At 41.7% G+C, this 27,809-nt stretch overlaps 1 protein-coding gene across 1 annotated transcript; it reads right to left on the reverse strand.

The window, feature by feature from the left end:
• Positions 1-4,542: 4,542 nt before the first annotated feature.
• Positions 4,543-27,437, reverse strand: NTMT2 (N-terminal Xaa-Pro-Lys N-methyltransferase 2). The gene is made up of 4 exons (XM_079107847.1): positions 27,157-27,437; positions 15,722-15,897; positions 9,747-9,996; positions 4,543-9,105 (listed from the first exon to the last, which is right to left on the reverse strand). The coding sequence occupies exons 1-4, from the start codon at positions 27,308-27,310 to the stop codon at positions 8,834-8,836; spliced, it is 852 nt and encodes a 283-aa protein (XP_078963973.1). The 5' UTR covers positions 27,311-27,437; the 3' UTR covers positions 4,543-8,833.
• Positions 27,438-27,809: the final 372 nt, after the last annotated feature.

Genomic DNA, 27,809 nt, shown 5'->3' on the forward strand with positions numbered 1-27,809 from the left:
CACTAAATATTTTTGCTATTACTATTAAACATCAAAGATCTGAGTGGGATGTTGGGTTAGAAACTTCCTAAAGTCAGTTCCACCCCTAAAATTCAGATTGCCAGCGTTCTTCCAATATGTGTGTCATTTATGAAGAGAGGATTCATAAGCTTGGGAAAGAAACTGGTGATAGTTTTACCCTTGCAGTAATTTTTATCATTGTGATTCCCTTGAGTTCATATGTTGAATCCTTTGCATATGTGTACATGTGTGCTTATGTGTCGCCTGAGACATAGTATTTAGACCAAAAAACAACCTAAAATGCAAGCTGACTTATGTGGTTGAGTTATACCACGTGTAATTTCTATAAACAAATACAACAATTACTTTGACACATTTTTTAACATCATAAAATTAAATTGTTAATACTAAAAAAATGATAAAATATTTTTACATACCTTCTTAGTAAGTATTTGGAGAAGGGACTTAATACTATGCTATTCCAACAGAGAAGTGTTGAAAATCCCATCAGACAGTGAAGTCCAAAGACAGGCCCAGATTGGATCAGCGAGGGTCATCAGGCCTTCCTGCCTTCTGGCATGGTGAGGCCTCAGGCCTGGCCACGCTGGATTGGCCTCTGCAATAGAGGTCTAACCCCCCCGACCAGAGGTCTGCTGGCCATGGGATCATATCCAGCTCCAGGCCAGTCCTCTTCAGAGTTGCCATTCCTCTGAAAAATAATCTGCAGAATCTCCTGTCACATGTGAAGGGAACAAGGGTACAGTTGGGAATGAAAGGGGCAAGTCATTCTCTCACCTGGAAAACTACTAACTCATGCTTGTGAAGCTCTGCTTACTGAACTTCTTACAAGTTTTCTTCACATAGACTCAAACACTGAAAACATGGTGTCTGGGAACAGAGTCATGTAAATAAATAATTATAAGCACGACCTTTACATGGTCATCAAACATCACCAGCAGCCTAGCAGTTATTTCAAGGACATGAATTCCTTATCAAGCAGCCCTAGGATACAATTTGTGATGGGTCCTTTAACCAGCCACATGATCTTGGGCTCTTAAACTCTAAGACTCAGTTTCCATATTATAATATGCAAATGCCTATTTGACATGGCCGTTGAAAAAATTTAAATAAACTCATAGATGTAAAATCATAGATATAAATCACAGATGTCTGCCACATTCCTTTTTCTTTCTTGACAAGTACCCCTGGAAGGAGTGAGAATCAGACACTCTCATGACAGTCTTTGTTCTTCTTCCAATAACCCAAATCCCCTCTGCACACACATCTGATAGAATGGTGCAGGAACTTCAAGACTTTCTTGCCAAGTGCAGGTGTGAGCTGTCTTCCCGAGACACTCTCCTTAAGTGTTCCTCTCCAGAGACTGTTTGGTTGACGCTCCGGTGCACAGCAAGAATATGTTACACTAGTTTAAATTTTCTTATTATTACCTGATCTTAGTTGCTCAAGACAATGAAGACACTTAGACACCAAAGACACTTTTGAAGCATCCTCCCAACTTTCCTCCTCCTTTAACTGTGTCCCTCAGTTGGAAGTAGAGGATTTGGGATATGTGACCATATTGCACAATGTGCCCTTACTCTTTGGCCTCAGCTGATTAAGAAGTAAGACCTGACCTAGGCCAGAAAAAGTGGTGACCATTCCCAGTGAGATGAGCATTGAGAACAGGAGCAAGGGCTACCAAAACAGGAAGAGCCAGTGACTCCACCAGCCATCCCCTGGGGCTAAACCCAGACCTGCTAAGTGGGAAGGAAGCCAAGGCTGCCCGTGTTTTGTTATGTGCACCAGGGAGCACAGAGTGCCTCCCAAAGGAAAGGGGAAAATGAAGCAGGTGTTCAGGGAGAAACAAAGGCCTGGGCTGGAGAGGGTTCTAGTGACCTTTCTCTCCTCACTATGCACTTTCAGGGTTGGTTCTCACATAAGTTAATCGTGTCACTCAAGACCTGTCTCTGTGGATGAGGCTGACCTCCAGGTAAGATGCTGTCATTTCCCACCTACTGTAGTTCCTGGTCTACTTTCCCTCTTCCCAATGAAGTTTGGTCTTAATTCTTGGAAGATTGCAATATACACATCAGATGATTCAATGGAACACCGTAGCCTCTGCGTTTCTTAAACTCCCTTTTTACAGTGATCCGGGCCTTCATTCCACCTCAGCACTTAAATGTTCGTAACCGATAGTCCCTCCAGCTTGATTTAATTCCATCCAGCTTTCGACCATGAACTCCTCCCACCTCTTTATTCTCTCTAGTGCTCCCAATACGAGCTCTACCAAGGTCTCCAGTCCGAGACTGCCCACCTTTGCACTGTCTCTACCCTTCTTAATATCCTATGTCCTCCTCACTCAGCTTAAGCGCCAATCAGCATATTCATTTATTTGTGCATGCTCTGAATTCCCTGTTCCCGTTGCACTTGGGAAGGTCGTAAACCGGGTAAACCCTGCTTCTTTCTGCAACCGTACCTAAGAACCGGCTGCAAGTGGTGATGAGCAGGAAGTGAGCCATCTGCTGCGTGGTCGGTCCCAAATTTCCCAGTCCTTTCGTTCCAAGTGCCTGGTGACTATTTTCTGCATTTCCTCTTCTCACACCCGCAGCATATTACCTCGCTTTGTACTTTGAGAAAAATGCTCATTTTTCTATTTCACTGAGAAAATGAAAAGCCAAAAATGGGAGGTGCTCCCATGGACTCCGCCCACCAACATCGCTTTCCCTCCAGAATCTGCCCATGTGAGTCCTGACTCCCTCCTGCCTCTAGAGAGCGGTCGCCCTTGCCTCTGTTTAAAGTCAATCCCCTCACTTGCAAACTAGCGCCTGTCTTGTCTCAGTTCCTGGGGGTGTTGCTCTAGCAATTCTTTCGTTTCCTTTTCTGAATCCTGCATTTCTACCATTTTTTTCGTGAAAATATCTACACATGATTATTTCTTCGATCTTAAAAGCAAAATCAAAAATTATTCTTACTTCTTACTTACTGTTCAAGAATATTCAGAAATTATTCTTACTTCCCTTGCTTATAACTGCCTTGTTTGCAAATTTGTTCGCCTTTCCGGTGAGAACTCCTTGGAAGGCCGTCTCTATTCATTTTCTGTAATTCTTGTCCTTACATACTTGAGGACAATCAGCTTTTGTTTCTACGTACTGAACCAAAACTTTGGCGCCAATTCTCAGTTCTCTTCTTGGCTTATTAGATGGGCACAGTCAGTTCCCTCTCGGCCCCATCCCCCACCTCATCAAGATACTTTATTTGGCAAAGTTCACAAGTGTTGTGTTTAAGATACTCTGATTCCTGATCTTCTCTCACCATGAAAATGGTGTCACCATCAGCTGTCCCTGCCTCAAATGGAAACGAGGTTCTTTGGTGGTTCAGAACAAACACTTGGACTTCCTGGACTTCTCTACTATACTCCTGGCTCCCAGTCTTTCAGCAAATCCAGTTGGCTTGAATATCAAGTATATCCAGATTCCAAGTCTTCTTACTTCTTATCTTAGCTACGATCACCTCTTCCAGAATTGCTTTTATATTCCAATTTAGAGATCAGCAAAAATTTTTGTAAGGAATCATAAATAAGCATTTTCTGCTTCGCAGGCCATACGATCACTGTGACCACTATTGGCCTCTGTTATCGTAGTGTGATGCGCATAGCAGCGTTCCAGGCAAGGCTCATTTAGGAAAAGCAACAAGACAGATCGGGCCTCAAGCCCGACCAGTCCCTGTCTAACTGGTCTCCTTGCTTCCATTCTTGCCCAGGTTTCTTTTCTCAACAGAGTACTCAGAAGAATCCTTTCAAAACACAAGTGAAGTCACATCCCTTCTCTTCTCAGCACTGAACACCTCCCCTTTACACTCAAAGTAAAATCCCCTCCAGTGAATGACTTTATAAGACCCTCCATGATCTGGCCAGTGGCATCCTGACTCTCAGGCCTTAATACACTGCTCCCTCACCAACTCTGCTGCAGCTGTGCCGCCCTGCCTGCCATTGAGCAAACAAGCCAGGCACTCAGGACAGGGCATTTGCACTGGCTACTGCCTGTTCCCAAGGTATCCATAAGACTTAAGTCCTTACCCTCTTCTCTCCTTGTTCAAATGTCACCTCTTCAATGAAGCCAATACTGACCGTTATTTGAAATCACAATCTTCTCTCATGACTCCTTTTTTCATTTTTCAAAAATTGTATCACTTTCTGACATTAAAATGATGTACTTATTTATATTTATTGCATCTCAATTTCTTCTAGGAGAGATTCTAGAGCTTCACGCACAGTAGGCCTTCAAGTAAAGTGTGTTGAATGGATGGAGCTAGTTACTCTTTTCTCTATATTAACTCTTTGTATTTTTTTTTTTGCCGTACTGGGGATCGAACTCAGAGCCTTGTGTTTGCAAGGCAAGCACTCTACCAACTGAGCTATATCCACAGCCCTCTTTGTATATTCTTTTAGTCCTTTTTTTATTCTGAATTATTATCATTTATGTACCCCTTTTGCATTACTGAGTCATGATCTTTTGAACATTTTCACTATTTTTATTTGCAGAAACTAGTACAGTGTCCATCACATACCAAAAGGTCAAATCGTGCCAACTTACAAAGGTGCTGTGTGGGTAACACAGAGTTCCTTGACTCCAGACCTCTAGCTCTGCAAGTCAGTTATTGTTTGAAAAGTCTCTTCCCAACCCCCATTGTAAATACATGTACATACACACTCCACTAATTGAGATAATTTAAAACTATTTTTCACATATTTGCTTAATTAACTTGCAGTGACCTCTGCAAAAATACTGGCCTCTGATGATTGCAGGAGGTAGTTTTTTTGGCATGGATACCAAAGCATCAGAGTCAGCTGGAACTAAGGAAAGCAATAACACAAACGGTTTTAATTACTCATGACAGGCAGCTGAGTATACCTGACACAGAAATTCTCCCCAGTACATCACTCAGAAAGGGCCAGTTACAGGAAATGGTGGAGAGGAAAAAAGAGAGGGCCACAATGTGTCCATAACACAAAGCAGATCTTCTTTCACATGTGCCACCTTACTCTTTTCGTTTAAGGTTTTTATTCTGGTCCCAAATCTAAACGACATCCGACCCACCAAGACTTGTCATGCTTCAATGGTGGCACTCAGGAGGGGAACTCAGATTCTCAAAAGAGGAGGCGGGTGACGACTGCACCATCGTGAGTCACAGTGCAAGCCCAGGGGTCCTTCAAAGTTCATCTGGAATCCCAGGCATGCTTGCAATTAATCCATCTGTGAACTATACAGGTGAGCCTCCGCCACTTCCGTTCAGCATTCACAGAAGGATTAACTCCATCTGTGACTGAGTTTCTTTGGACCTGTTGCTCAGTGTGACATGGGTGAGAATTGGGAGTCACTGCTATAATCTGCATCCAATTTTAACGGGTCTTTCTTAGCCAGTACACACAAACCTAATGCAACCATGGGCTTTGGGCTGGCCATTTCCTTAGGGTGGATGCTGTTAAAAAGAGAGAGTAAGCAGGATTTGATCTCAGGACCTGATTTTGCTTCAGTCTCTCCCCACATTCTTGCCTGGTCGCTGAGCTCACTGACCCCCATGTTTCTGGGCATTTCCTGGCTCTTGCTGCTTTCTCTGATTGGTCAGTGTTCTGTCTGGCCTGGCACCTCCCCGTGATCACGGAACTCCAGGAGCCCTTGGTTTTTCCTGCTGCGTTGCTGATTCCTGTTCAGTGCCTCTAGAAGTCAAGACAGCCCTAGGTGTATGTGCTTTATCACCTGGCCTTCTTCCCACAGCAGTCATGAGTTCCAGCAGGGTGATAAGGCCTGTGATAGACAGAGACTCTCACCACCGATACTCCCGCAAGAGCTCAGAGTGTAACAGAGGAAATGGCAATAAGCAGATGATTATGATACCAAATGACAGGTGTCTGACAGGGTGAGCAGAGGTGGCACAGAACCAGAGCTCATCCCCACCAGCTGGCACCAGGCGAGGGAAGTTTCCAGAGTCAGCAACATCGAGGGATTCTGGGCCAGAAAATCTAATGAAATCTCTTCTGTGTTGAGGAAGTAATGTCTATAAATGCCATGGGCCATAAATCATGGTCCTTTAGGGAATCAAAGTCAGGTTTAGCTGCAGGTACAGTAGTACCGGCTACAGGGCCAGATCATGAGGCTTTCTATAGCATTCTAAAGAGATGGGAATTCATGCTACAGGTGGTGGGAGCCACCAGCAGGTTCTACATGACACTGTCAGATTCACAGTTCATAAAGATGGCAGCAGTGTGCAGGATGGGTTCCACCACCCAGACGTTCCCTTGTCTGCCCCACCTTACCTTCTTGGTTCTGAAGAGCCCGGCTCCACACCTCCTCCCCACCAGGGTCCTCAAGCAAAACTAATCCCAACATCAATCTGAAGGCTTATTTTAAAACACAAATTATCCCACTTCATAAAACCAAACTCTCCTGGGGACGGAGGCTAGGAATCTCTATTAATTAATCTCCCCACATGATTCTGAGACAGCTGGACATGCACAGGTATTTGGGAACTAGTGAAGGCTACTGCTTACACCTGGCTTAGAGATGTGCTGGTTAATGCAAGGACAGTTTGTCTCCCTGAATTAGATTGAAGATGACTGGAGTAGGTCTTCCTTCCACAGTATCTATCTACTTTCAAGGCCAGAAAAACCCCTCTCCTGCCTGCACCCTTCCAGAACTTGTGTGTTTACTTCGAGTAGCAGGTCCATGCCTCCACACACTGCATTGGCTCCAGCTCCTCTCAAACCACTGCTCTCTGTACCTTGTACCTGTCACTAACAGTACAGAGGGGGATGGTGACACAAATTACTTCCAATCTCCACTTTCTCCATTAAATCAAGGATCGATGTAGAGTTGGGGGATTTGGGTAGAGCGATAAAGATCTAAGTGGAACATTAAGCCCTTAGGTACAGATATAGAACAATCCTCAAGCTCAAAGGCCCAACTGGGTTGAAGATCATATGCCAATATCTGCAGGAAGATTATATTATTTCTCCCAAAAGCTCAGAAACCCAAAAGCAGAGAAAATTGACAACTGCTTCTGAGAAATCAGCTTCTGAGTACTGCAAAAGGAGAAAGTTGAAAGATGAGAGAATTAAGTGTGCTGGTGTGTTAAGAAATAGACAGTTCCCAGGACAGGCCTAAAAGCGCCAAAACTTACAGAGGATGGATGCCCGAGCACCCTTGTTTGGTCCCACGCAGGCTGTCTGGTAATGCTTTGCCCTCTGACTCTGTCTGGCTTCTGGGTTGCTCACTGCCCACAGGTGCCCACTCACCTTCTGCCACGCCCCAGACTACAGCCATACCTGGAGGTGCCCGTGGCAGAGGAGGTGACACCATTTTCCAGCACACTAGACGAAACTACCCAGGTAGCAATAAAGGTTCTATAGGGATTGTTTTCCTCTGAAGTTAGAGCCATGCCTGGGAAATGTGGTTTTTATGGTGGTAGCTTAGCTGTACAGCAGGCCTTCTTTCCTTAAATTGGTTATCAGAATTTCATGGAAGACTCAACATATATCAACACACATGAGCTTCAACATGAAAATATGGAAGTGTTTTAAAGACAAAAGCAGTTACATGTAAACATTCTGCTAATGAAGATTAGCTTTTTTCTTTTTGAAAGATTTCAGGTTACTTATAAATTAACCCCATGCCTTAAGTTAATCCAGCTAGTTCAGTTTTAGGTTGGCTATTCTTTTGTTCATTTCTTTGGTGCTTCTTTTCCCAATGCACTTTCATTTCAATCAAGGAATGAAGCAGGCAGTGTTGGAAATCAGTGGCTAAAATTAGATTTTCAATGACATTTACTTATACGTTCCAGGCAGAAACTTCAGAGTACAGCGTTTTCTCCTGAAAGGAGACACTTCTCCGTCACTGTAATGCACACTTCTGTTATCAAATTACATCCATATTACATCATTGGGTAACTGATCTACCAAAATAGAAAGTGAAACCATATACTTTTTCAGTCCAGAGAAGGGCTAAAGACAAAATTAATAGACATGTTTTCACAAGATTATTTGACCAGTGCCTCCTTAATTAGGGGAAGATGTTTGTTCAAGAGAAGTAGTAGTGTCAAAGAGGGAGGAAGAATAAAGTAGCTGACCCGAGGGCAAAGAAGGGGGTGTCGGCTTTCTCTCACCCACACCGGACAGCTCTATAACACAAATAATCAGCGAGGGAGAGAGTCAAGAATTCATAAGTACTTTTCTATTTTCATGCACACGTGTACAGTTTAGATGTACATAGCTTCTTAAAGGTTTTTTCAGAATGATCCGCTCCATTATCCAGAAAGCCAATGGTTAGTCTGTGCATGTCTCATCCCGGTGTATGCCCATCAGTGTGTGCCCATAAGATAGTGCATCATCCCATTAGTGAAACCCATACACACATCATCAATCATTACAGCGTGTACACATCAGCATGCTTTATCCCATTAGTGAAACCATACACACAACATCATCAATCATTACAGCGTGTGCACACCTGAGTGTGTGCACACCTGAGTGCATGCACATCAAAGCATGCATTATTCCATCAGTGAAACCCCTACATATGGTATCGTCAGTCATTATCGTGTGCACACAAGTGTATGCACATCAGTGTGCATTACCCATCAGTAAAACCATACGCATGACTGTGCACATGAGTGTTGGCATTATCGCATTAGTGAAACCTGTACATACGACATTATCAATCATTTCCAGATGTGCATTGCATCCCTCCTCTCCATCTCTGTCTGCATTTTGGGGGCACCCTGGGAAAGGTCCCCAGTCCCAAACACCTCTGCCCAGTGCAGTTGCTCATTCCCCTGCCGATCAGGAGTGTCTGTGGTTATGCAGGGCAAACATCCACACTGGAACGCACTGCTCTGGAAAGCCCTCTTGCTTCTCCTGGCCCAGTACCATCAGGCCACTCTTCCTAATGAGGCTCCGGAGGATGTCCATATCCCGGGTCACACTGCTGTCTGAGAGATCGAAGGTACAGCCCTCCCGGGCCACATTGTCCTTCAGTATGATGACGCCATTTTCTTTCAGGCCATCTCGGCATCGGGAAAGAAATGCAAGAAGGTCCTTGTCAGTCAGGTACCCTACAGGTGGGGCCAAGTTGGTAAGAAATAGGATGAAAGAGTGGGGAGGGAGGAGGAGCAGGAAGAACACAAGGTGGAATCAGGCTTGCCACTTGTTCACTCAGTCACAAATTATTTAAGGAGCACAAGTTATTTTAGTTGCAGGATAATTTGTCACTCAGTCACAAATTATTTAGTAGCAAAGGTTATTTTAGTCTTTGGAAATCTAGATAAAAGAACATGTACTCTGTTCGCTCAATCCCCTGTCTTTAGAGTAGATATTGTGCTACCTGGCCTACCTATTCACAAGCATGAGATAGACACTGTGGTCAACTCCACGAGCCCTTCCATTCCCTTGGACAACTCGACTCCGCCAGCGCTCCTTAGTCACTCCTATGTGTACGTATGCACATGCATGTGCACACACACACACACACACACCTAATTCACTGTTGTGGGATGAACTGTCCAACTTGTACAGAGAGCACTGGGGAGAAACGTGGGGGCCGAGAGTCGTGGAGGGTTCTCATGACACCCAGGGCTAGCTAACTGCTCTCAACACAAGTACAGCTAAGTCTCTCCTCGGGTGCTTGGGAGCTCCACATCTGTTTTGTCCAGCTGAGAAGCAGGGAAGGGCAGAGGCCAGGCCCTGGGAGACTAACCTGAGACCCACTGGATCCAGATGACATCATATCTCCCGCAGGGAGGCGTGAACTCCTGCAGGCCGTAGCAGTGGTAGCTTTCTACTTTGTCCGCTTTGACCTGCAGGTAGCTCTGCGCCTCAAGCAGGAAAGGTTCCATCATGTCAACCAGTTCCACGCTGTTGAAAACCGGCAGCAAGACATGCTTGCTCACCCTTCCTATCCCAGATCCGCAGTCCAAGGCACAGCCAGTTCCAGCTCTTCCAGGCCCCTGTGGGAAGACGCCTTGTGGGACACTCAAGTACAGGGACTCACCCTGAGTCTCAGACACTCCAGTTGTCGCTTTAGATCAATTTTATATTGTTAAATGTGGGATTTAAGTGTATAATTCAACACGTTCTGACAAACGTGGACAGCCAAGTACCCACTGCCACAATCAAGGTACAGAATATTTAATTGCTTTCCCCTCAATCCAAACATTTCTAGCTCTACTTTCTTTATTTTATTCAAATATAGGTGTTTAAGAGAACTGCAAACTCATATTTTAAAATAATAACTTAGGTTTAAGCAGTTGTAATTCTCTCCAAGAAATGAGCCATTGCTAGCTCTTTAAAGAAAAAATTTTCATGACTACAATTTGGGTTAAGCCCATAGCTAACTAGACCAGCACTGTAGGTTATTACTTTGTAAACAGGGCAGGGGGAGGAGCCAAACAGTGAGGGTCTTTCTCAGTTTCCAAAAGTATTTTAAAATTCGTTCCATGAAGACATTCTAGTTCATGTTGGGATCATTGAAAATCTATTTTTTTCTAAACTGGATTCGTAGGGCCGTGAATTATCTACTCCTCTTATATTAAATTTTGGTAACTGAGTTGCGGAATGCTAATTGTCCCATTCTCTGGCCAGGATTTTATTTCAAATCCAGTCTTGATGGCACCCAGCATGTTTCTGTGAATGAAGGGTAATTTCAGCCCTTTCCTTTGATACTAAAAGTTGTGTTCTGCTTTTTGCACCAGAAACTTCAGATTTACTGGAAACGTTTTTTAAATAAGTCTGTGAATTAAATTAACTGGAGGTGAGTGGTTTGGGGAGGTGGTGGGGGCAGGAAGGAATCAGCCAATGCAAACTCTCTCCAACTTGCTTCTCTACAAATTTTTTAAAAGTTTTCCGATTTATGAAGAGTCAGCTGGTCTAAATTATTTGACCATAAGTGGGATGGGTGTTGAATAGGTTTTGTGCTATGAATTACAGTACAAGATATTTGAAGTTACCAATCAAGATCTTAAGGAGAAAGCCAATTCTTAATTTCTTAGGAACTAAGGATAACACGAAACCTTTGGCTACAGATCACAGATGTCTATACAGGAAATATCAAAAATTATGCCTTCCAGTCCATTCAGAATGCTCTCCTTAGGCTAGAAAGTTTCAATGAAGACCCAAAAGTATAGCAATCATAGCTTCTTTTCAAATGAAATAGAAACCATGATAAGTAGATGTTTAAATGTCTTTAATAATTATAAGAATAAAAAACTCCATAGGATGATTATCATTATCTTGTGGTCATCGGGATAAAGTGTTCCCCCAAAGCTCTTCTTAGTGTAGGAATATTCGGAGGTGAAATACTGGATTATGGGACCTATAACCTAGTCAGTCTGTCCTAGTTTGAATGGACTGACTGGATGGTAACTGGAGGCAGGTGGGGATTGGCTGGAGGAGGGGGTCACTGGGAGCTGCCCTGCAAGGGGGGGCTTCCCTGCTCTCTCTGCTTCCTGGCCACCATGAGCAGCTTTCCTCCCCCAAGCCCTTTGGCCATGATGCTCTGCCTCACCTTGGGCCCAGAGCAGAGGAGTTGCCTGACCGTGGACTGAACTCTGAAACTGTAAGCCACAATAAGCCCTCCCTCCTCTAAGTTGTTCTTGTTGAGTATTTTGGTCACAGTGGTGAAAAGCTGACTAACACATATCCCCACTGTGGAGGTGAGAAAACTCAGATTCCCGATATAAATAGCTAATGGCAGAACCGAGTTTGAACAGGAACTGCCTGGATCCAAAGTCAGTTCTACATTGGGAACATCACCTCTACTGACAAGCCTTCTTCGCTTGGTAGTGTCTATCCAATGCTATATTCAGGATAATTCTGAGGCTTCCGTGAGACTCAGCAGGAAAGGGATCTACAATGATTAGTGATGTCTGACTTGAGGACAGGAAGAGGAAGTGGTAGTACTCAGCCAAGTATTGTTGGTCATTTCTGCTTATGCTACGCTGCCTTCCTCATAAAGATGCGATGATTTAAACTAAATGAATTTAGGAAAAGGCCTAGACTAAAGGTCTGTGCTGTACATACACAGCATTATACAAGCAGCATCTCTGAGTACTTTCGTAAGATGGGATAAAGCATAGGGAAATTAAGCTACTAGAAATGAGTTTACTAGAAATGCATGTGCTCAATAAGCAATTCTCATTACAAATTTATCTCCTAGCTACTTGACCCTGCAAGTCTACTGGTCCTGTTGCTGTTATTAGTGTAGCAGGTGGTTTTGGAAGGAGAAACAAGGAGCAATAAAGCCAAAAGACCTTGGAGACCTATGGCAGAGGATTTGATTAGAACAACTGAACATCTGTTTCTCAAGGAACAGAGGGACAGGAGGCTGCTTTGCTGGAAGGGAGGCCGAGTCCTGCCTTTCCACCTTCCTGTCTCTCTCCAAGGAAGCCCTTTAAAATCTCACTAAAGCCCCAGGGTTTTAAAATCATATGCTTAATTCCTCTATTTCACAAAAAAAAAAAAAAAAAAAAAAAAAAAAAAAAAAAAAAAAAAACAGAGGTTTCAAGAAGTAAAAGGGTTGAAATATTTGAAATAAAACTTCCTCGAAGAGGGACATCCTCTCAGTAGCAATTTCCACCAATTTAGTATATGAAATTTGAGCATCTCTTCTTAAAACTGTTGTTATTTACAAACACACAAAACGTGTCTTTCACTCAGCTGCTGCGCACAGGCTTCCTGTGCTGATGCCTAGTTCTTACTCTGCTCCATCTGATACAGTTGGCACCATGTCTCATTCACAGGCAGCTCCTCCGAGAGGGAATATTTAGAGACTGATCTCAGGGACAGCACCTCTCCTCCCAGAAACGCGGCTGCAGAAGCTGTGATGGCGTTGGAATCTGATGCCCCGGTGACTGTCACTGCAGCTTCCTACATGTGACTTCAGAATGGGATGCCTGGGTATTCCCATTTTCACTCAGTACACTCTCTTTCATTTACGGATTCATATAAAACAGTAAAATACTACTCGTGATCTCATTCTAGCCCTGATTCTGCCTCTGTATTTCATTTCGAAGAGCATTACTTCAAGCTCATCCAGTGGAGTTGAGAACTAAAGTTGAAGCACTTCATGGCGCTGCCTAAAATCCGCGAGGTAACTGAGCACGGGGGTGCACGCCTGGAATGCCTGCAACCGGGGCTGCAGCAGGAGGATCAGGTTCAAGGCCAGCCGGGGCCACAAAGCGAGGCCATGTCTCAAAATATTTTTTTTTTTTTTAAGGGCTAGGGTGTAGCTCGGTGGTAGAACATTGACCTAGCATGTGTGAGGTGCTGGGTTCAATCCCCAGCATCACCAAAAAAATAAATAAATAACTGTCACAAGTTAGATCCAGATTTTTAAAGATCATCCAGTCTCTAAGAAATGTTTTTTAAAAGTCATCAAATACTGATTATTTTCTATGAATTTCTACTTTCCCCCCACTAGAAATCTAAACCTGAGGAAAGTTATCAGTTATGCCACTGATGTCATCTTGGTCCCCTTTGTTTATTTGCTAAAGTAAATACGTTTGCGGGTAGATTAAACACCTTTTCCCACTGTCCCATGTCACTGAGTGTTGAAAGGAAAGCAAAACTCTGAATTAAACAATCTGCCTTTTCTCAGTTGACACAAGAATAAATCATGCCAGATACTCATATTCCCTAAGTCCTTGTTTCTTGACCTGGATACTAATTTAGCAGATTATTAAGGTCAAAGTACTAAAATATCATCACTCCTTAAAAAAGACCATGTTTGTGCTTAGTGAGAGGTCACAGCTTTACAAAGAGTCTTGTCTGCTAAGAAAGGCTCCTTCTTGTTTGAGAGAGCAGGCTGCCTCTTTTCCAACATAAACATGTGAGCGCAAGACACTTTCCTTTCCCAGGTCCTGGGCATGCTCAAGGGCTCTGTTGGACCAGCATCCCTGCGGTCAGCTTGGCAGTCCACACAGAGTGACAAGACAGCTGGATTACTAACTAAGCTTCTGAAATGTTTCAGGATCAAAGTCGGCCTCACCACCAGGCGAGCAGGGGCGATTGCTTTGGGCCAGACTGGAGAGTTGAGGTCTCTCTGGTCCACCAAAACAAAAAAAAAAAAGGATTTTTCTGCTTTGTGAGACAAATGGAAAAAATATGTCAGGGTTAAGAGAGGGCAGTTTGGTGTCAGACAGACCTGGCTGGACTTGGTGTCAGCTCTGTCTCTTACCAGGGTGTAACCTTGACAACTTAATTTAACCTTCTAAGCCTCAGTTTCCACAGCTATAAAAATGAACTAAGGACAGTACTTACCTTTAAGAACTGCTGTGGAGAGAAGAGGAGACAGAGCTTCTACAGTGCTCGGCAGAGTAACTGGCCATCTTAGAACGGACTCCTGTGAAGCTGGTCAGCAACACTGATTTGGGGCCTGACCTGTAAACACCCATGACCTTCATCTCTACATGTCCTAGTCCTTTCTGATTGCATCCAGGTCCAGACAGACACTTTGGCCCCAGGAAATGTTCCACCTTGATCACATTTACTCTACCACCAGCGTGGGACCCAGGCTGGGTGCTCCAGGGAACCGGAGATGACGCAAACCTAGTGACAACACTGGTGATGACCTTCTTCCATGCTTCCAAGTAGACCAATAGCTTAAGTCCAAAACTGAACATCTGTGATGTTTCCTTTATCAGTACAATATGGGCTCTGAGGGCTGGGGAGATAGCTCAGTGGGTAGAGTGCCTGCCTTGCAAGCACAATGCCCTGGGTTCGATCCCCAGCACCGCAAAAAAATAAATTAAAAAAGGGCTCTGAAGTCCAAACCTATGACTTTGGAGTGAATTGGAGCGAGTATTGTTTGCAAATGGTCACATCCTCAGTAGGACCAAAGCGGCTTTATTGGGGGATGAAGGCTACTCTCATGACTACACCAAGTTCCTTAAAAGGTACTGAACACACCTCATGACATCCTGGTACTAGTCGTAGCAGTCAGTTAGATGGAATGGGACTCGTTTTGTTAACTAAAGCAGGAACTTTACACGTGTGAGCTCATTTGATCCTCATGTTCTTCCACGAGGCAGGTTCTGTGGTCATGCCTGAGTCACAAATATAAGTTACAAGCCCAGGATTGCTTCTGCATTAGGCAGGAGAACTACGATGACCGTGGAGCCCGAGGTTTGGCCCCTACACTCTACTATCTCCATAGGACCTGGATGAAGGGCAGTGGGGTTCACCCCAAACCAGGCTGCAAAGGGATCACATTCTTTCAGGGAGAAATCTGAACTATGTATAAAATAATACAAAGGGATTCTGCCATCCTTATTTTTAAACTGAACATAAATATACATTTCCTTTCTATATCCAATTGTTATTATGAGAAAATCAATAAATCAACCCAAGCTCCCAAAGGCATATCTCATCATTTATCTAAGTGTAAACTATCTCTAAGACGTTTAAGAGACATCTACTTAATCCTCAAATAGCAATATCAGCCTGCTGGTTCACCTTCCCCTGAAGTATGTAAGATTAGCTGGTGCGAAGAGGGCAAAATGCCCAGTGGGACAAGCCAGGGGTTTGATGAAGTCCATCCTTTGTGAACATCTTAAAACAGGCTGAACTCAGCTGAGACCATGGCTTTACCCTGACTTAAATGACAGCACAGAAGCACTTGAGCTCAATGTTGGCCAGGACTCTGCCCTCTCATCAAACGGCCGTCAGATAACTCACCCCAACAAATTTCCTAAGAAATTCCTGAGAGGCCTGGATGTCTGGGCTGGAGAGTTCAATGAAATTACCCATCATGCCTTCTTCTGTGGCTGGTACTGCTTGGTAGAAAAGTTTAGCTCTGGCATAGAACTGCATCTCGCCATTGATGACTTGGCTTGTTAACGCATACAATTTTACTGCAAGTAAAACATTATTAGGGTTATTAACATTATATCATAGAACAACTCAATCTTAGTGTGCACTGAGATTCCTCTTTAAAGGCTGTGAATCTGTGTGTGGAAGAGCATTTGCTTGAAGTCAGAGGGTCTGGGTTTGAGTTCTGGTTCAGTGATTTACATGCTATGTAACATTGAGTGACTTAAACTCTGTGATCTTAGGGGATTTCATCTATCAATCACAGTCAGGCGCCATTTTCAAAATTGAATAACTCTGAAGTATAATAAACATAGTTACCACTGTATTTTTGAAGTTTAACAGTGTTGGCTGCAGTAAAAAATTCATCAGTTTCATGATGGGTTTTATCTCTGAGCGCAAGTGTTTTATGATAATATTCTCACTAATCCTTGCTTCTCATCACAAAGTAGGAGTAAATCATTTTAATTTCTTTTTAAAGCAACACATATCCCAAAGTCTTTGTACCGACCTTACGGAAATGTAGTTGAGCTCTACCTTCTGAAAATGAAATATAAAAAGAGAAACAATATCTATTGAGCAGCTATCCTGTACCATAGACACACTATGTGATTTCATTATTTCAAAACACCCCAGGTATTATTTTAAGACATTATTTTAAGAAAAAAATGCATTCTACCTTCTGAGTGGTGAATGAGAATGCATTTATATGTGTTATATAAACCAAAATTCACTCATGCAGATATAAAATATTTTCATTAGAGGATATCCAAAAGGAAATGATGGAAAGTAGGTGAAAGGAAGGAACTGTCAGTTCAATATTTTAGGCCAAGTAAATATATTTGTCTTCTGTGCCTCCAATACTCCCTGAGAAGTTTTGAACTAGAGTAAATCCATAATAGTGAAGAAAATGAGAGGGGATCATGGATGGATTCCTGATTTCAATGAATTTCTAAAAGACAAAAATCAGACAGAGAAAAACTAAATAATTTGCACATCAGAATAGCTGCACGAGGAAATTATATTACAAATTCAGAGTCAATAGGAGGTAAATATAAGAATGGGGGTGGAAGCTGAAAAAATAAGAGTTAATCAAAAGCCTGACTACAGAACATCTAGGTGAGGGGAGAAATGTACCCATAAATATAGTGGGAAAAATATGTCTCTTCTCTAAGAAAACAAAAATAAATAAATTGTTGAGGGAGAACTGAACTAGCCTTTAGCATCAGAATCCTAGAACAATACTTGCTTTGGCATGGAGAAGACTCCACTTGCCTCAGAGGCTCACACTCATCAGAGTTAGATAAGGGTTACCTGCACATGTGGAGTTTCTTGCCACCTTTCTATTTTGGGGACAATTACACAGCAGAGGAAACCTTATTCACTCCCTTGTCATTTATTCCTACATGTAGGTAAACAATGATCTCCAAACTCATGAGAGTAAATTATCCGCCTGAAAGAAAAAGATATGGATAAATAATCAGAATTGACCTGAAAGAAATAGAAATAATTCAGGAAGTGGATGAGAATTTAAACCAAAACACAACCAAAATCTCATATATCCTCGAAGAGATATAAGAACTGGTGCAGTCACCAAAGATAAGATCCAAAGAAAATGACAATGGCAATTCAAGGGATAAAAGGGAATTCTTAGAAATTAAAATTTTGATTACCAAAACTTTGGAATATCGAATACATTTATAGAACATAAAACAGAAAGACAGATATGAAAACAGAAGTAAAAACACAAATGTGTAAACCTATGAAGACTTAACTCAGGATGCCCAAATTCAAGCTAAGTAGGATAAAATTTAAAAAAAAAAAAAAAAAAAAAAACATACTAATAAAATAGAGGAAAAAAAACAACTAAAGAAAAGAAATACTAGAAGAAAAGTGTCCAGAGTGAAAACGATTGTACGATGCAACCAGTGTTGAGCAGTGTAGCTTTTAAAAAAAGCAACATTTACATGTGTCCTGAAGAAATTTCAAACGGAAAGAATAATAAGATCCTAAAGCCATTTTGAGGGGTAAATGTGGTTGACCTTCAACCTTTCCCAGACATAGCAAATAAAAATATAGGACTCACAGTTAGACTTGAATTTTCTATAAATAATGAATAATTTATTAGTATAAATATACTTGAAATATTGCATACTACATGGGACATATGTATACTAAAAACTATTTGTTGATTATTTTAAATTAAAATGTAACTGCTCTCTTGTATATTATTTGGTAACCCTATATTTGAAAGACTGAAACCAGGCTTATCCCACAAATTTTATCAGAAATGCTAGATAACAATGACAAAATGCCATCAATACTCTGAAGAAAAATTATTTTGAAAATAACTTTAATACCCTTAAACTTTCAAAAGAATATTTACCTCCCATGGATTCAGTCTTCAGAAGTGTCTTGAAGCTATATTCCAGACCAATGAGGGTTAAAATCAAGAAAAGATCCATGATGGAAAGATGATGTATTTAACCCAGGAATCCCCAAATGACAGCTATTTATCAAATCTGGAAAGAAATCCTTTTATATTACAAGAGGAAGACTGGATTCCAGGCAATAGACAAAGTAGGCAAGAAGCAAGGAGAAATTTGCATTATTCTAAGGAAGACATGTTTTTTATCACAATCGCCAAAAATTTTTTAAAAACAAACACTCTAAGCAAAATACACAATGGTTCAACTATCTTATGATCATAATATGAGACAAAGTATGACATAATTTTGAGAAGAGGGAATTTAAAAATTTAACCTTAACTAACATTTTTCTTTAGATAATCCCAAGCTTGTGATATCCAACTTGTGTATTAATTGCTTCTGAATTGAACAACTTAAATTCAAGAATCAATTGAAAATTGATTTTATTTAAAAGTTAAAAATCCAATAAACACCACTTACGTTACTGTGCCTATGTTCCATCTGTGGAGTTACATCGGCATTTTCCAACTTGAACACAGTAGAGCCAATACTTGAACCCTGAATGATCTTGAGTTTGCTGAAAGGGTTGCAAGAATAGTTCTCCATGTGTGTCATTTTCTGGAGAATAACAATCTTACTATATCCCCCACAGGGGTTAACTCTTGTGCATAAAATGTCATTTTAAAAATATGCATCTTTATAAAGTTTGTAACAAACATAGAAGGCTTTTGCCACTTTATGTACACATTAGCTACTTATTGAGGAAATACATTAGAAGTAGGATCCTCACATTCAAAAACAGGGAGAGCTACTGGCCTACACCAATCCCCACCTTCCCTAGCAGTTAGTAAACTGTTGTGTAAACAGCAGGTAGCTCAATAAATGTTTATAAATTCATCAAGGATGGCAAAAAACAGACATTGCCATCCTAATGACTCTTACAGATTTTGGATTTCTCAGAAAATCATGCTGGAAAATGACAGCTCCCATAGTCTGGGCCAGGACTGAGTGCTGCTTTGGGGTCACTGACAAGCCACACAGCCCAGGGCTCTCCTCCATCCAAGCAAAGCACAAAGCAGCCACGCTCATCATCACCTGCCTAAGTCCACTAGTTGGTGCAGTCTATTAAAACCTTTTATCTGGAAATGGAATGGTCCATTATGCCAGCAACATTTAGACCACAAGTGAATGCCAAGCTCAGCAGGTGTCGGCCTCAATAGGTGGACTTTTATGGTTAAGGGATTGAGTTCTCATTTTCACCTAATTGACAGGTACATTTCACTAAAAAAGATATATGAGGTGTCACGGGCAGTCCCAAGTTCTCCCCTCCTGATATCTGTGCACATTGACTCAGATAAGGCAATAAGTCACTAGCCATGCCTTATAACTATGGAAATGCGTGGAATGGCTTGTTCTCATAGAATTGCAATGTCTCTGGGAAAGGGGGAATACTCTAAGACAGAGACTAGACAGACAAGCTATTACTTCTTGACACAATATGATACTTATTTTTTGACCTACATTACAAACTGAACTCCCAAGGGGGGAAAAAAAGAGTATTCATTCATTTGCTCTGAAAGAGAAGAAAGATTTTTATGAAATTTCTAGGAAAGGTGACTCCCCAAGAGGATGTTCAGCAAGAGAAGGTTCATCCATGACTTAGTTGTAAAGCACCAACACAACCCTCAAGAAACAAGAGACAAAGCCCAATCCCTCTCTCATGGAGATTACAAACTAGCGAGGGGCAGCTGTTATATGTCACTGCATGCCCAACAAATGGCACAAGCACTAGTTGTCTTGGGGATTGAACAGATGCCTACAAGTAGGAGCAATTAGGGAGAGATTCCAACGATCTCAGCCATGAAGAATGTTTTTAATTTGGATTAGCAAAAAGTCACAAGGAAAGGAATTTCACACAGTGTGAATCATCTGGCTAAAATGTGGAATCTTCAAATGTCTCTACCAAGAACATCTTTTCAAGGTAAAGAATTGTGTTGCTCATGTTCTCAGCTTCTGACTCTCAGATGCAAAGAAATGGAGTTTACTCCATTTACTCCATGCTGTTTCATGACTCTGACTTTTGATATAAAACTTTTGAGAAAAACAGAAAAACTCCAAATCTTAATATAGACTTAAAGGGATATATTGACTCAATATCAGAGATAGATCCAAAATGTCAAGGCAATATCACTCCAGTTGTTAATAAAATAGAAACTTGCTGAACAAAATAAAATTTTATTAATAACAAAGTGCTCATCTTTACTTGAATATCTTCTTTTCTTTTTTTTCTTTCCTTCTTATTTAAGTGAATGGATATAACAATTTTATCCTCTTCATTCCAGATGAGGCCTCTATGTCAACAGAAAATTGATCTGAATCTTCAGAGGATGAGACAAAGAATATTAGATCATCTTAGCTCTTTATTTGTAAGAGACAAAAAGTCAATTAAGAGATGCCCTTATGAAGGGAATCTTCTTCTTCCATGAAGAAGATGTGCAGATGAGCACCTCCAATTTAACAGTTAAAGAGGTGATGCAAAAAAGGAAGGAAGGAAGGAAGGAAGGAAGGAAGGAAGGAAGGAAGGAAGGAAGGAAGGAAGGAAGGAAGGAAGGAAGGAAGGAAGGAAGGAAGGAAGGTGGGAGGATAGGCCTTGGAGAAAGACATCAGTGGATTTGCTTACCTCTCTGAACTATTAAGTTCTATGAGGTTATAGAACTCAACATGAACCTCAGGTTTTCCTATAAAATTAGGTGATGATACCTATTGTACAAGGGTGTTGAGATTATTAAATGAAATAGTGCAGGTGAAAGCAACTTAACATGGTACTTGGTTTTGAATAGAAGCTCAATAGATGATACCTCCCTCACTCTTATTTTTTCACCAACAGTAGGAAAGAAAGTGATGGGATTCCGTCAACATTTTTAGTGGAATCCAAAGTTTTGGGTGGGCCCAGATGCTAGAAAGCTGTCATTATCGAGTCTCTAAATGGCCAAGAGAGACCCTCTATGAGTTTTTTGTTCACAGTGGGCTTTCAGTGTCTGATTTTTATTTATTTCTAAAAGAATGCCCTGTCTATCTTGAAAGTTTTAAGGGGCTTTTTCCTCCTCAGCAAAGCGCTGGTTCACTGTTTCCTAACTTCTTTTCAGGGTTCAATGTTAATGAGGTAGCCAAAGGTAAGAAGAGACAATCCAGTTTCCCCAGTGCATCAAGTATCCATTCAAGCTCCAACACTCTACTCTTTCTTGAACACTTCGATCTACTATCAAATTTGAGAGGGACAGAAGTCAGGTGGAGATGCTGGAGACTTTGTCTTTTCATGGTGAGATCTTCCATTTTAAAATGAGAAGATGACCCAGTAGTCCCAATTCCTCCTTAACACTCTGTAGAATCCTGTGGTGGTCTCCACTACTATATTACATATGTACCTGTAGATAGATCGATCAATAGAGTGATAGATGGACATTGTGTGGGTCTCTCTCCTATACTAAACTCTTCAGGATGATGCTGTATCTTATCTTCTTTGATTTTAGTACTTACCACTATGCTTAACTCATAGAAAGTCTTCTTTGAATGTTCACTGAATAAACACTAACTTCTGTTCTTTGAATAGTATATAAATTTAACAAAATGATAAATTATATGAGCACATGCAAATCACACCTTTGGTATAGTTTATGAAATATCTTTCCTCCTAATTAGGTGTACCCAAATAATTTTTAAAAATAATAACTCATTGATCAAACATGCATATGTCCAATGCACAGGCAAAGCATTCACCTCTAACTAAGTGTGTAAAATAAATGTTTTATATGTGTCCTATGGAAGAAGAAACAAAGGCAGAAAAAGATAGTCTAAACTGCCCAAGGCTAAGCAGCTAGTGAGTGACTCACTTTGAACCTACGCCTATTTGAATCCAAAATCCATAGTTTACCCATCTTGCATTCTGTACCTGAAGACATATTTGCTAAATAAAAAGGGAAATTATCTTTTCTTCATTCTTTAAAGAGAAAAATTATCTTGCAGGAGTTTCACCGCAAAGGTAGTAACAAACATTTTGAAAAATGTAAAATTGCACGATAAGATATGTAGCAATACCTGTGATGGGGAGGAAATCAAGTTGGGAAATGCTGGTAGCTGTATGATGAGTTTCATTATGGAAGTTCCAAGGATTTTAGAAAATGTTTTCTATTAAGTCTGTCTTTTAATGGCAGAGGGGCAGCCATTGTTCTTAGATTCCTCCCAAAGGACCGATTCTCCTCAAAAGGATCAATGAAAGAGGGGGATTGACAGTAGTGAGGACTTCTCTGCACAGGGCATCATGCTAGGCCTTCCAGATTATCTCTACACATTACCTCTCTTACTCCTACAAGACTGATCTTACAATTCTGCAAGGCCGGAGTTATGGTCATCATTTTACAGAAGAGTAATAAAAGGATCAGAAAGTCTCAGCAACTTAATCTGTGTCATGTAGAAAAGTGTTGGAGCAAGTTGCACTGCAGGCCGATTCAGATAGAAAGCATGGGTCATTCTGCTAAACCAAGGGAACCACTGCTTTAAATGTGAAGTTAGGCTAGGCCTTTAGCAATGCCCAGGAGTGATAGACTTTTGTCCCATGAAACAACTAATAGATATTCATTGATGTCAATGTATTCAGAAGTGTGCACAGTGCTGGGATCACTGTGTGAACACGCGTGTGAAGGTCTCTAACTGGGCGGTGCATGGGTCCCTTGGAGCACTGGTATACAAACTGAGATTCCTGCTGGCTTGTTTCCCCTTCTGCTCTCTCTGTTCACAGTCATCTTTGGAAACTCCGTTCTCTCCAAGCCCCCAGCTGCTCTGTGGCTGTCATGACTAGATTGTATGAACCTATACTCGCCTGTCCTCCTTGATCTCAGAAGACAATCAATGTTCTTCATGGACTGTTTTCTATTCTTGTCAAATAAAAACCTATGGAAACCCACTGCTGCCTGCCTTGGTCTCATTTCCACTTACCCTGGGAGGTGGTCTGAGTAGTGGTTAAAAAAGGAGCTTGCTGTGGGGCCACCTGGCTTCTGCTCTGCGCTCTCCACCGAGAGTCTCTTGCACGTGACCTCACTCTCTGCATCGGCTCCTCAAATACGAGATGCGGAAAATAACAGCGCACCTGATAGGGATGTTATGAAGGTGAACTGAGATAACAGAGGCCACACGCTGAAAACAGTGATAAGCTTGTTTCCATTTTTTCTGACCTCTGTTAGGGTCACTGGCATTGGATACTTTCAGTACGAACGTCCTTGCTGTTCCATGAGTCTCTGAAGCTAGCCAGGGATGGTCAGCAAATCCCCCCTTGACTGAACATCACCACAGGGCGTGCTGAAGTGAGGCCGCGGCCTGGCACAGGCGGTTGGGGGTGGGGAGGAAGGAAAGCAGGAATCAAAGCGTCTGGTCAGCCACAAGTCTTTCCATAATTACCCCAAACAACAAACTCTCTGTGCAGACTCTCCAGGAGGGGTTCCCCAACCTTTTTGAAAGAAGGGCTTTATTTTCATTTCTATGAAGTCTTGAAATCATCAAGAGTAGGGGAAGCCAACTCTAAAACACCTCAGCAGAGCAGGGGAGGGAGCATCTCTGCGGGCTAAGTTTTATTTCCAACCTGAAAAGCATAATATCCGCTGCAGCCTGCAAACTCTCATATATTGAATTAAGTTTATTGTCTTTGGTAATGTCTGTTCCAGAAAATGCTGTGTGGTAACTTTTTAAAAGGTCTGGCTCAGGGGAAGAAAGGGGCAAAACTAATAGTTACTGAAGATTGATTACTTTCACATATATATGGCATTTAATCCTTCAAACAGCCCTCCTACAGTTTTGAGGAAAACGATGCGCATAGACTTTAGTAAATTACAGAGCTCACTTCTCCACTGGTAGCAGTGCAAGAATGTGAACTCAGGACTTGAGGAGCTACAATTAATTGTAAGTAAGAGGATATGTAATTCATATCACAGATATTTATTGAGTTCTTTCTATGTGTCAGAAACTGTGGTAAATGCCAAGTATATAGATCTGGAAGAGAGAAAAACAGATGATCCTCTACTCTCATGAGAACTAGAGTCTACCAGAGGAACAGATATACGTAAATGCATCCCATAAGTGTAAGTTATTACCTCCTGAGACAAAAAGCGAGGGTTAAGAGAGTTAACTGGGCGGGGGAGCCTTCTAATTGCATATAAGTCACACTGGCTGATGGAACTTCCATGATGATTTCTTTCTGAACATTCAGCTTCTGCCGTGAGAAGAAAACACTGAAAAAAATCTATTCAGAGAGCTGATAGCTTGCCTTCCTTGCACCCTTAATTTAAAACTTTTGAGAAAAAATAAAAGGTTATTTGTAGATTTGCTTCCATTACTAGATTATAAACCCCTGAAAAAGAGCGATTATGTCTTATTAGTATTTGAATCTTCCCCAGTGCATAGTACTTTGTACAATAATAAGAATTCCATAAATATCTCGCATTGAATATACCTGAATCGATCAGAAAGAAGTATCTGATGTTTCCATCTCTAAAGAACCAGGTTTCTTCCTTGTGGAAGAAATGTGGAATGACAAAATATTCATGTCCTCTCTTCACATAGCCCAGAATCTCACAGAACAGAGCAGTGGACTCTAAACAAATGTAGTATACATTTTTGGGCCAAAGTATTGAAAGTGAGTAGACAAGCCTTTAGCTGCTCTTTCCCCTTGCCTCATTAACTGTGATGCTGTAGCTGATGGAGACTCCGTCATCCTGGATTCCTGCATGCCTGAGTGGAATACAGTCTGCCCACCACAATGACGCATATTGAAATGATGAAGCAAGAGGGGATATTTGTGTTTGGCCATTGAGATTTCAGGGCTTATTTGTTATTGCAGCATAGCCTAGTCCTTACCAACTAAAAGACTCCTCTGTGTCTATCACCAGAGATATGGTGGGTAGGGCTCACTCAGTAGCTCTCAGGGGAAACTAATGCCCAGGCTGAATTGTCAAGGTAGAGAAAATAAGCAGTGCTCACTTATGGAAAACTGAAACTAAGTAATATGAAATCAACTTTGGCTTGGAATAGACTAAGGGTCTTCAAACTGTTTATGGAGCCCTGTAGGTACCCTCAGAGTGCCTCAGAAGTCAGTGGTGAGGCCAAGAGAACAGGACAAAGAGAGGACCTGCATCTAATCCTAAGCAGCAAATCTTAACTTTTTCCTTTGTTATTCCTTCCAAGGAATATTTTGTCAAAATATTGATTTTTTTTTTTTTTTAAAGGTTAGAAATCATTGGCCCACCATCAGCACAAGGAGAAAAACAGACAAAATCAAAATTGTGATACAATCAAAAGGATTATATTGGGTACAAAGGATCAGGGCCAATTATTACAGTCTACTTGTCACAAGTTAATTGTCATCCAGTTTCCCCTAGGGATTATTCTCTTCTTAAGTCACCTTCTGTTACTTGCACAGACCGAGTTCTTTTTCTCTGTAGTAAATATTTTTAAAGTGTGGCCCTCACCTGCCCTCCAGTGAATCTCTCTTCGTTATCATAATCAATAGCTTTCTCCATTCTAACCACCACAGCCACTCCAGAAGAGCAATGCTGCCAATATGTAGAGGGACCAGGACGTAATCACCTTCTTGTCTTCCCATCTGGATACAGATGAGAGGCACTGTATGTGGTAAAAGAATTATTCGTGGCAGTGTGATCTAGCAGAAAGAGCCCCAGGCTTCAGTTCTTGCTTTGGTATTACTCACTCCAGATTAGATATTGTCATCTCTGAATTTTCTTTCCCTCACTGAAAATTTTTTTTAAAAAGTTGGAGAGAGAAGATGGGAAAATGAGAAGGAAAAAAATAGTAATATTTACCTATCTATGTACAGCTATAATAATCAAATGAAGTCAGATGAGAAAATGCTTTGATGTGAAAGCTATCTAAATATGAGATGAAGGTATTTATGTGTCTAGAATTAATGATTCCTCAGAAACAGATGTATAAAAGGAGGGACTTTGGTCTACTACTAACATGTACTTTATTGAATGCAATACAAAGAACTATGTAGCCCTTTCCACAGCTGGAAACTCTGGCCACATCCCGTGCACAATGGGGCTTTCAGACACCTTAAGAAAACAGACTGGGGCTGAGACACAGTGGTCCTGCTTTCTTTGGGAGAAAATATAAACCAGGGAAGGGGTGGGGGGTGGCACTTTGCTCTAATTGTACGCTGTTTCCTCTTCAGGGCTGTTTGGAGCTTGGAGTGCCCTGAAGTAACTACCTGCACAGAGGCTGAGAAAAGGAGCTTAGATGAAGCAGATAAGCCCTTTACTGCTCCAAGGTCAAATTCCCTGAAACCTGGAGGAAATCATGAAAATGGAGTAAGATTACTGCCCCAGGATTTCTTCTTAATATTCAAAGACCAAACTAAAATTTTCTCCTGTTAGGTTCTCCAGTGATACTTGTGACTCAGGAAGGCCAGAGAGGAGATATATACATATATATATATAGATATATACATATATAGATATAGATATATAAAAAACACTCTCAAGTTACCAAATTTGTCCACCTCCAAACTTTTGCAAATATTAAAACAACCACAACTCAAGAAGTGAGTTTCTGTGAACCCGGGGTATAGGCAATTGATACTTACAGAAGCAAATCACTGCCTGAGGGTGCATGGAAAGCCCAAAATAGAGTCCTGCTAGCCAGGCGGCACTTGATCTTTGCCTCTCTGTACAAGAATGCCATTGAAACATGTCCCTTGGACATTGGCTGTGATTCTTCCCTCCTTCTAGTGTCTCTTCCAGGTGTCCCACAGCCTCACACAGTCCTTTCAGTCATTCCCTATCCTTCATCTGGTAGCTCTGACTCACTTACCCAGGGGAATTTTCTCCAGCAGGTAGAGGTAGCTCTGAAAGAAGTCATTGCGAATGGCTCTGTGAAGGATGAAGGACATGCTATGCCGGCAGAGTTCACCATCGGTCTTCTGCCAGCGGGATCTAAAGGCAAAATGAGCTCCCAGGTGGGCCATGGGGAGGCAGAGCACAGACAGCCTTCTGCAGAGAAAGAAAGCTGTCTGTTTCTTTGAATTAGCCGTCTCTTCCTAAAAGAACTTGAGACTGTCATTTTAAACCAGTCCTCTGTCCATCTATATCAGGACAGTCCGTCATGGGGTGTGGGGGAGGGCAGCAGACATGGGGAGGTCAGGCTCCTGGCACAGACTCCCTCTGATTGCTTGGGCGACACCACTCCAAGCCAGCAGGTGCTAAGTAAAGATGAAAACAGGCTGCCTAAGATCCTGCTTCATCCGGGGAAAATCACGCTTCCCTTCCTTAGCTGCTGCTTCAAACAGGTCCCAGCACAGTCTGCCAACACCCTGAATATTTGCTTTAATTTGATTCCTAAATTGAAATAGCCTCATTTCCATTTCAAAGAGTTGTGAATATTTTGCAGGAGATCCTATTCCCTGATTTCCATCGCTCCTCCTGGAACACTGCATCCTCAAGTTACAAGGACCCTTCAAAGTCATC

This window comes from Sciurus vulgaris (genome assembly GCF_902686455.1).
Source record: "Sciurus vulgaris genome assembly, chromosome: 12".
Taxonomy (NCBI): Eukaryota; Metazoa; Chordata; class Mammalia; order Rodentia; family Sciuridae; genus Sciurus; species Sciurus vulgaris.

Bases quoted from the DNA above. Each gene is read 5' to 3' on its own strand.
- NTMT2 (XM_079107847.1), bottom strand. From the start codon at position 27,310: ATGGCCCACCTGGGAGCTCATTTTGCCTTTAGATCCCGCTGGCAGAAG. The intron at 15,898-27,156 runs GTAAGTGAGTCA...TTTTACTTGCAG, and splicing joins GCTGGAGAAAATTCCCCTGG to TAAAATTGTATGCGTTAACA. The intron at 9,997-15,721 runs GTGAGTTATCTG...GTCTTCCCACAG, and splicing joins TTCTTAGGAAATTTGTTGGG to GGGCCTGGAAGAGCTGGAAC.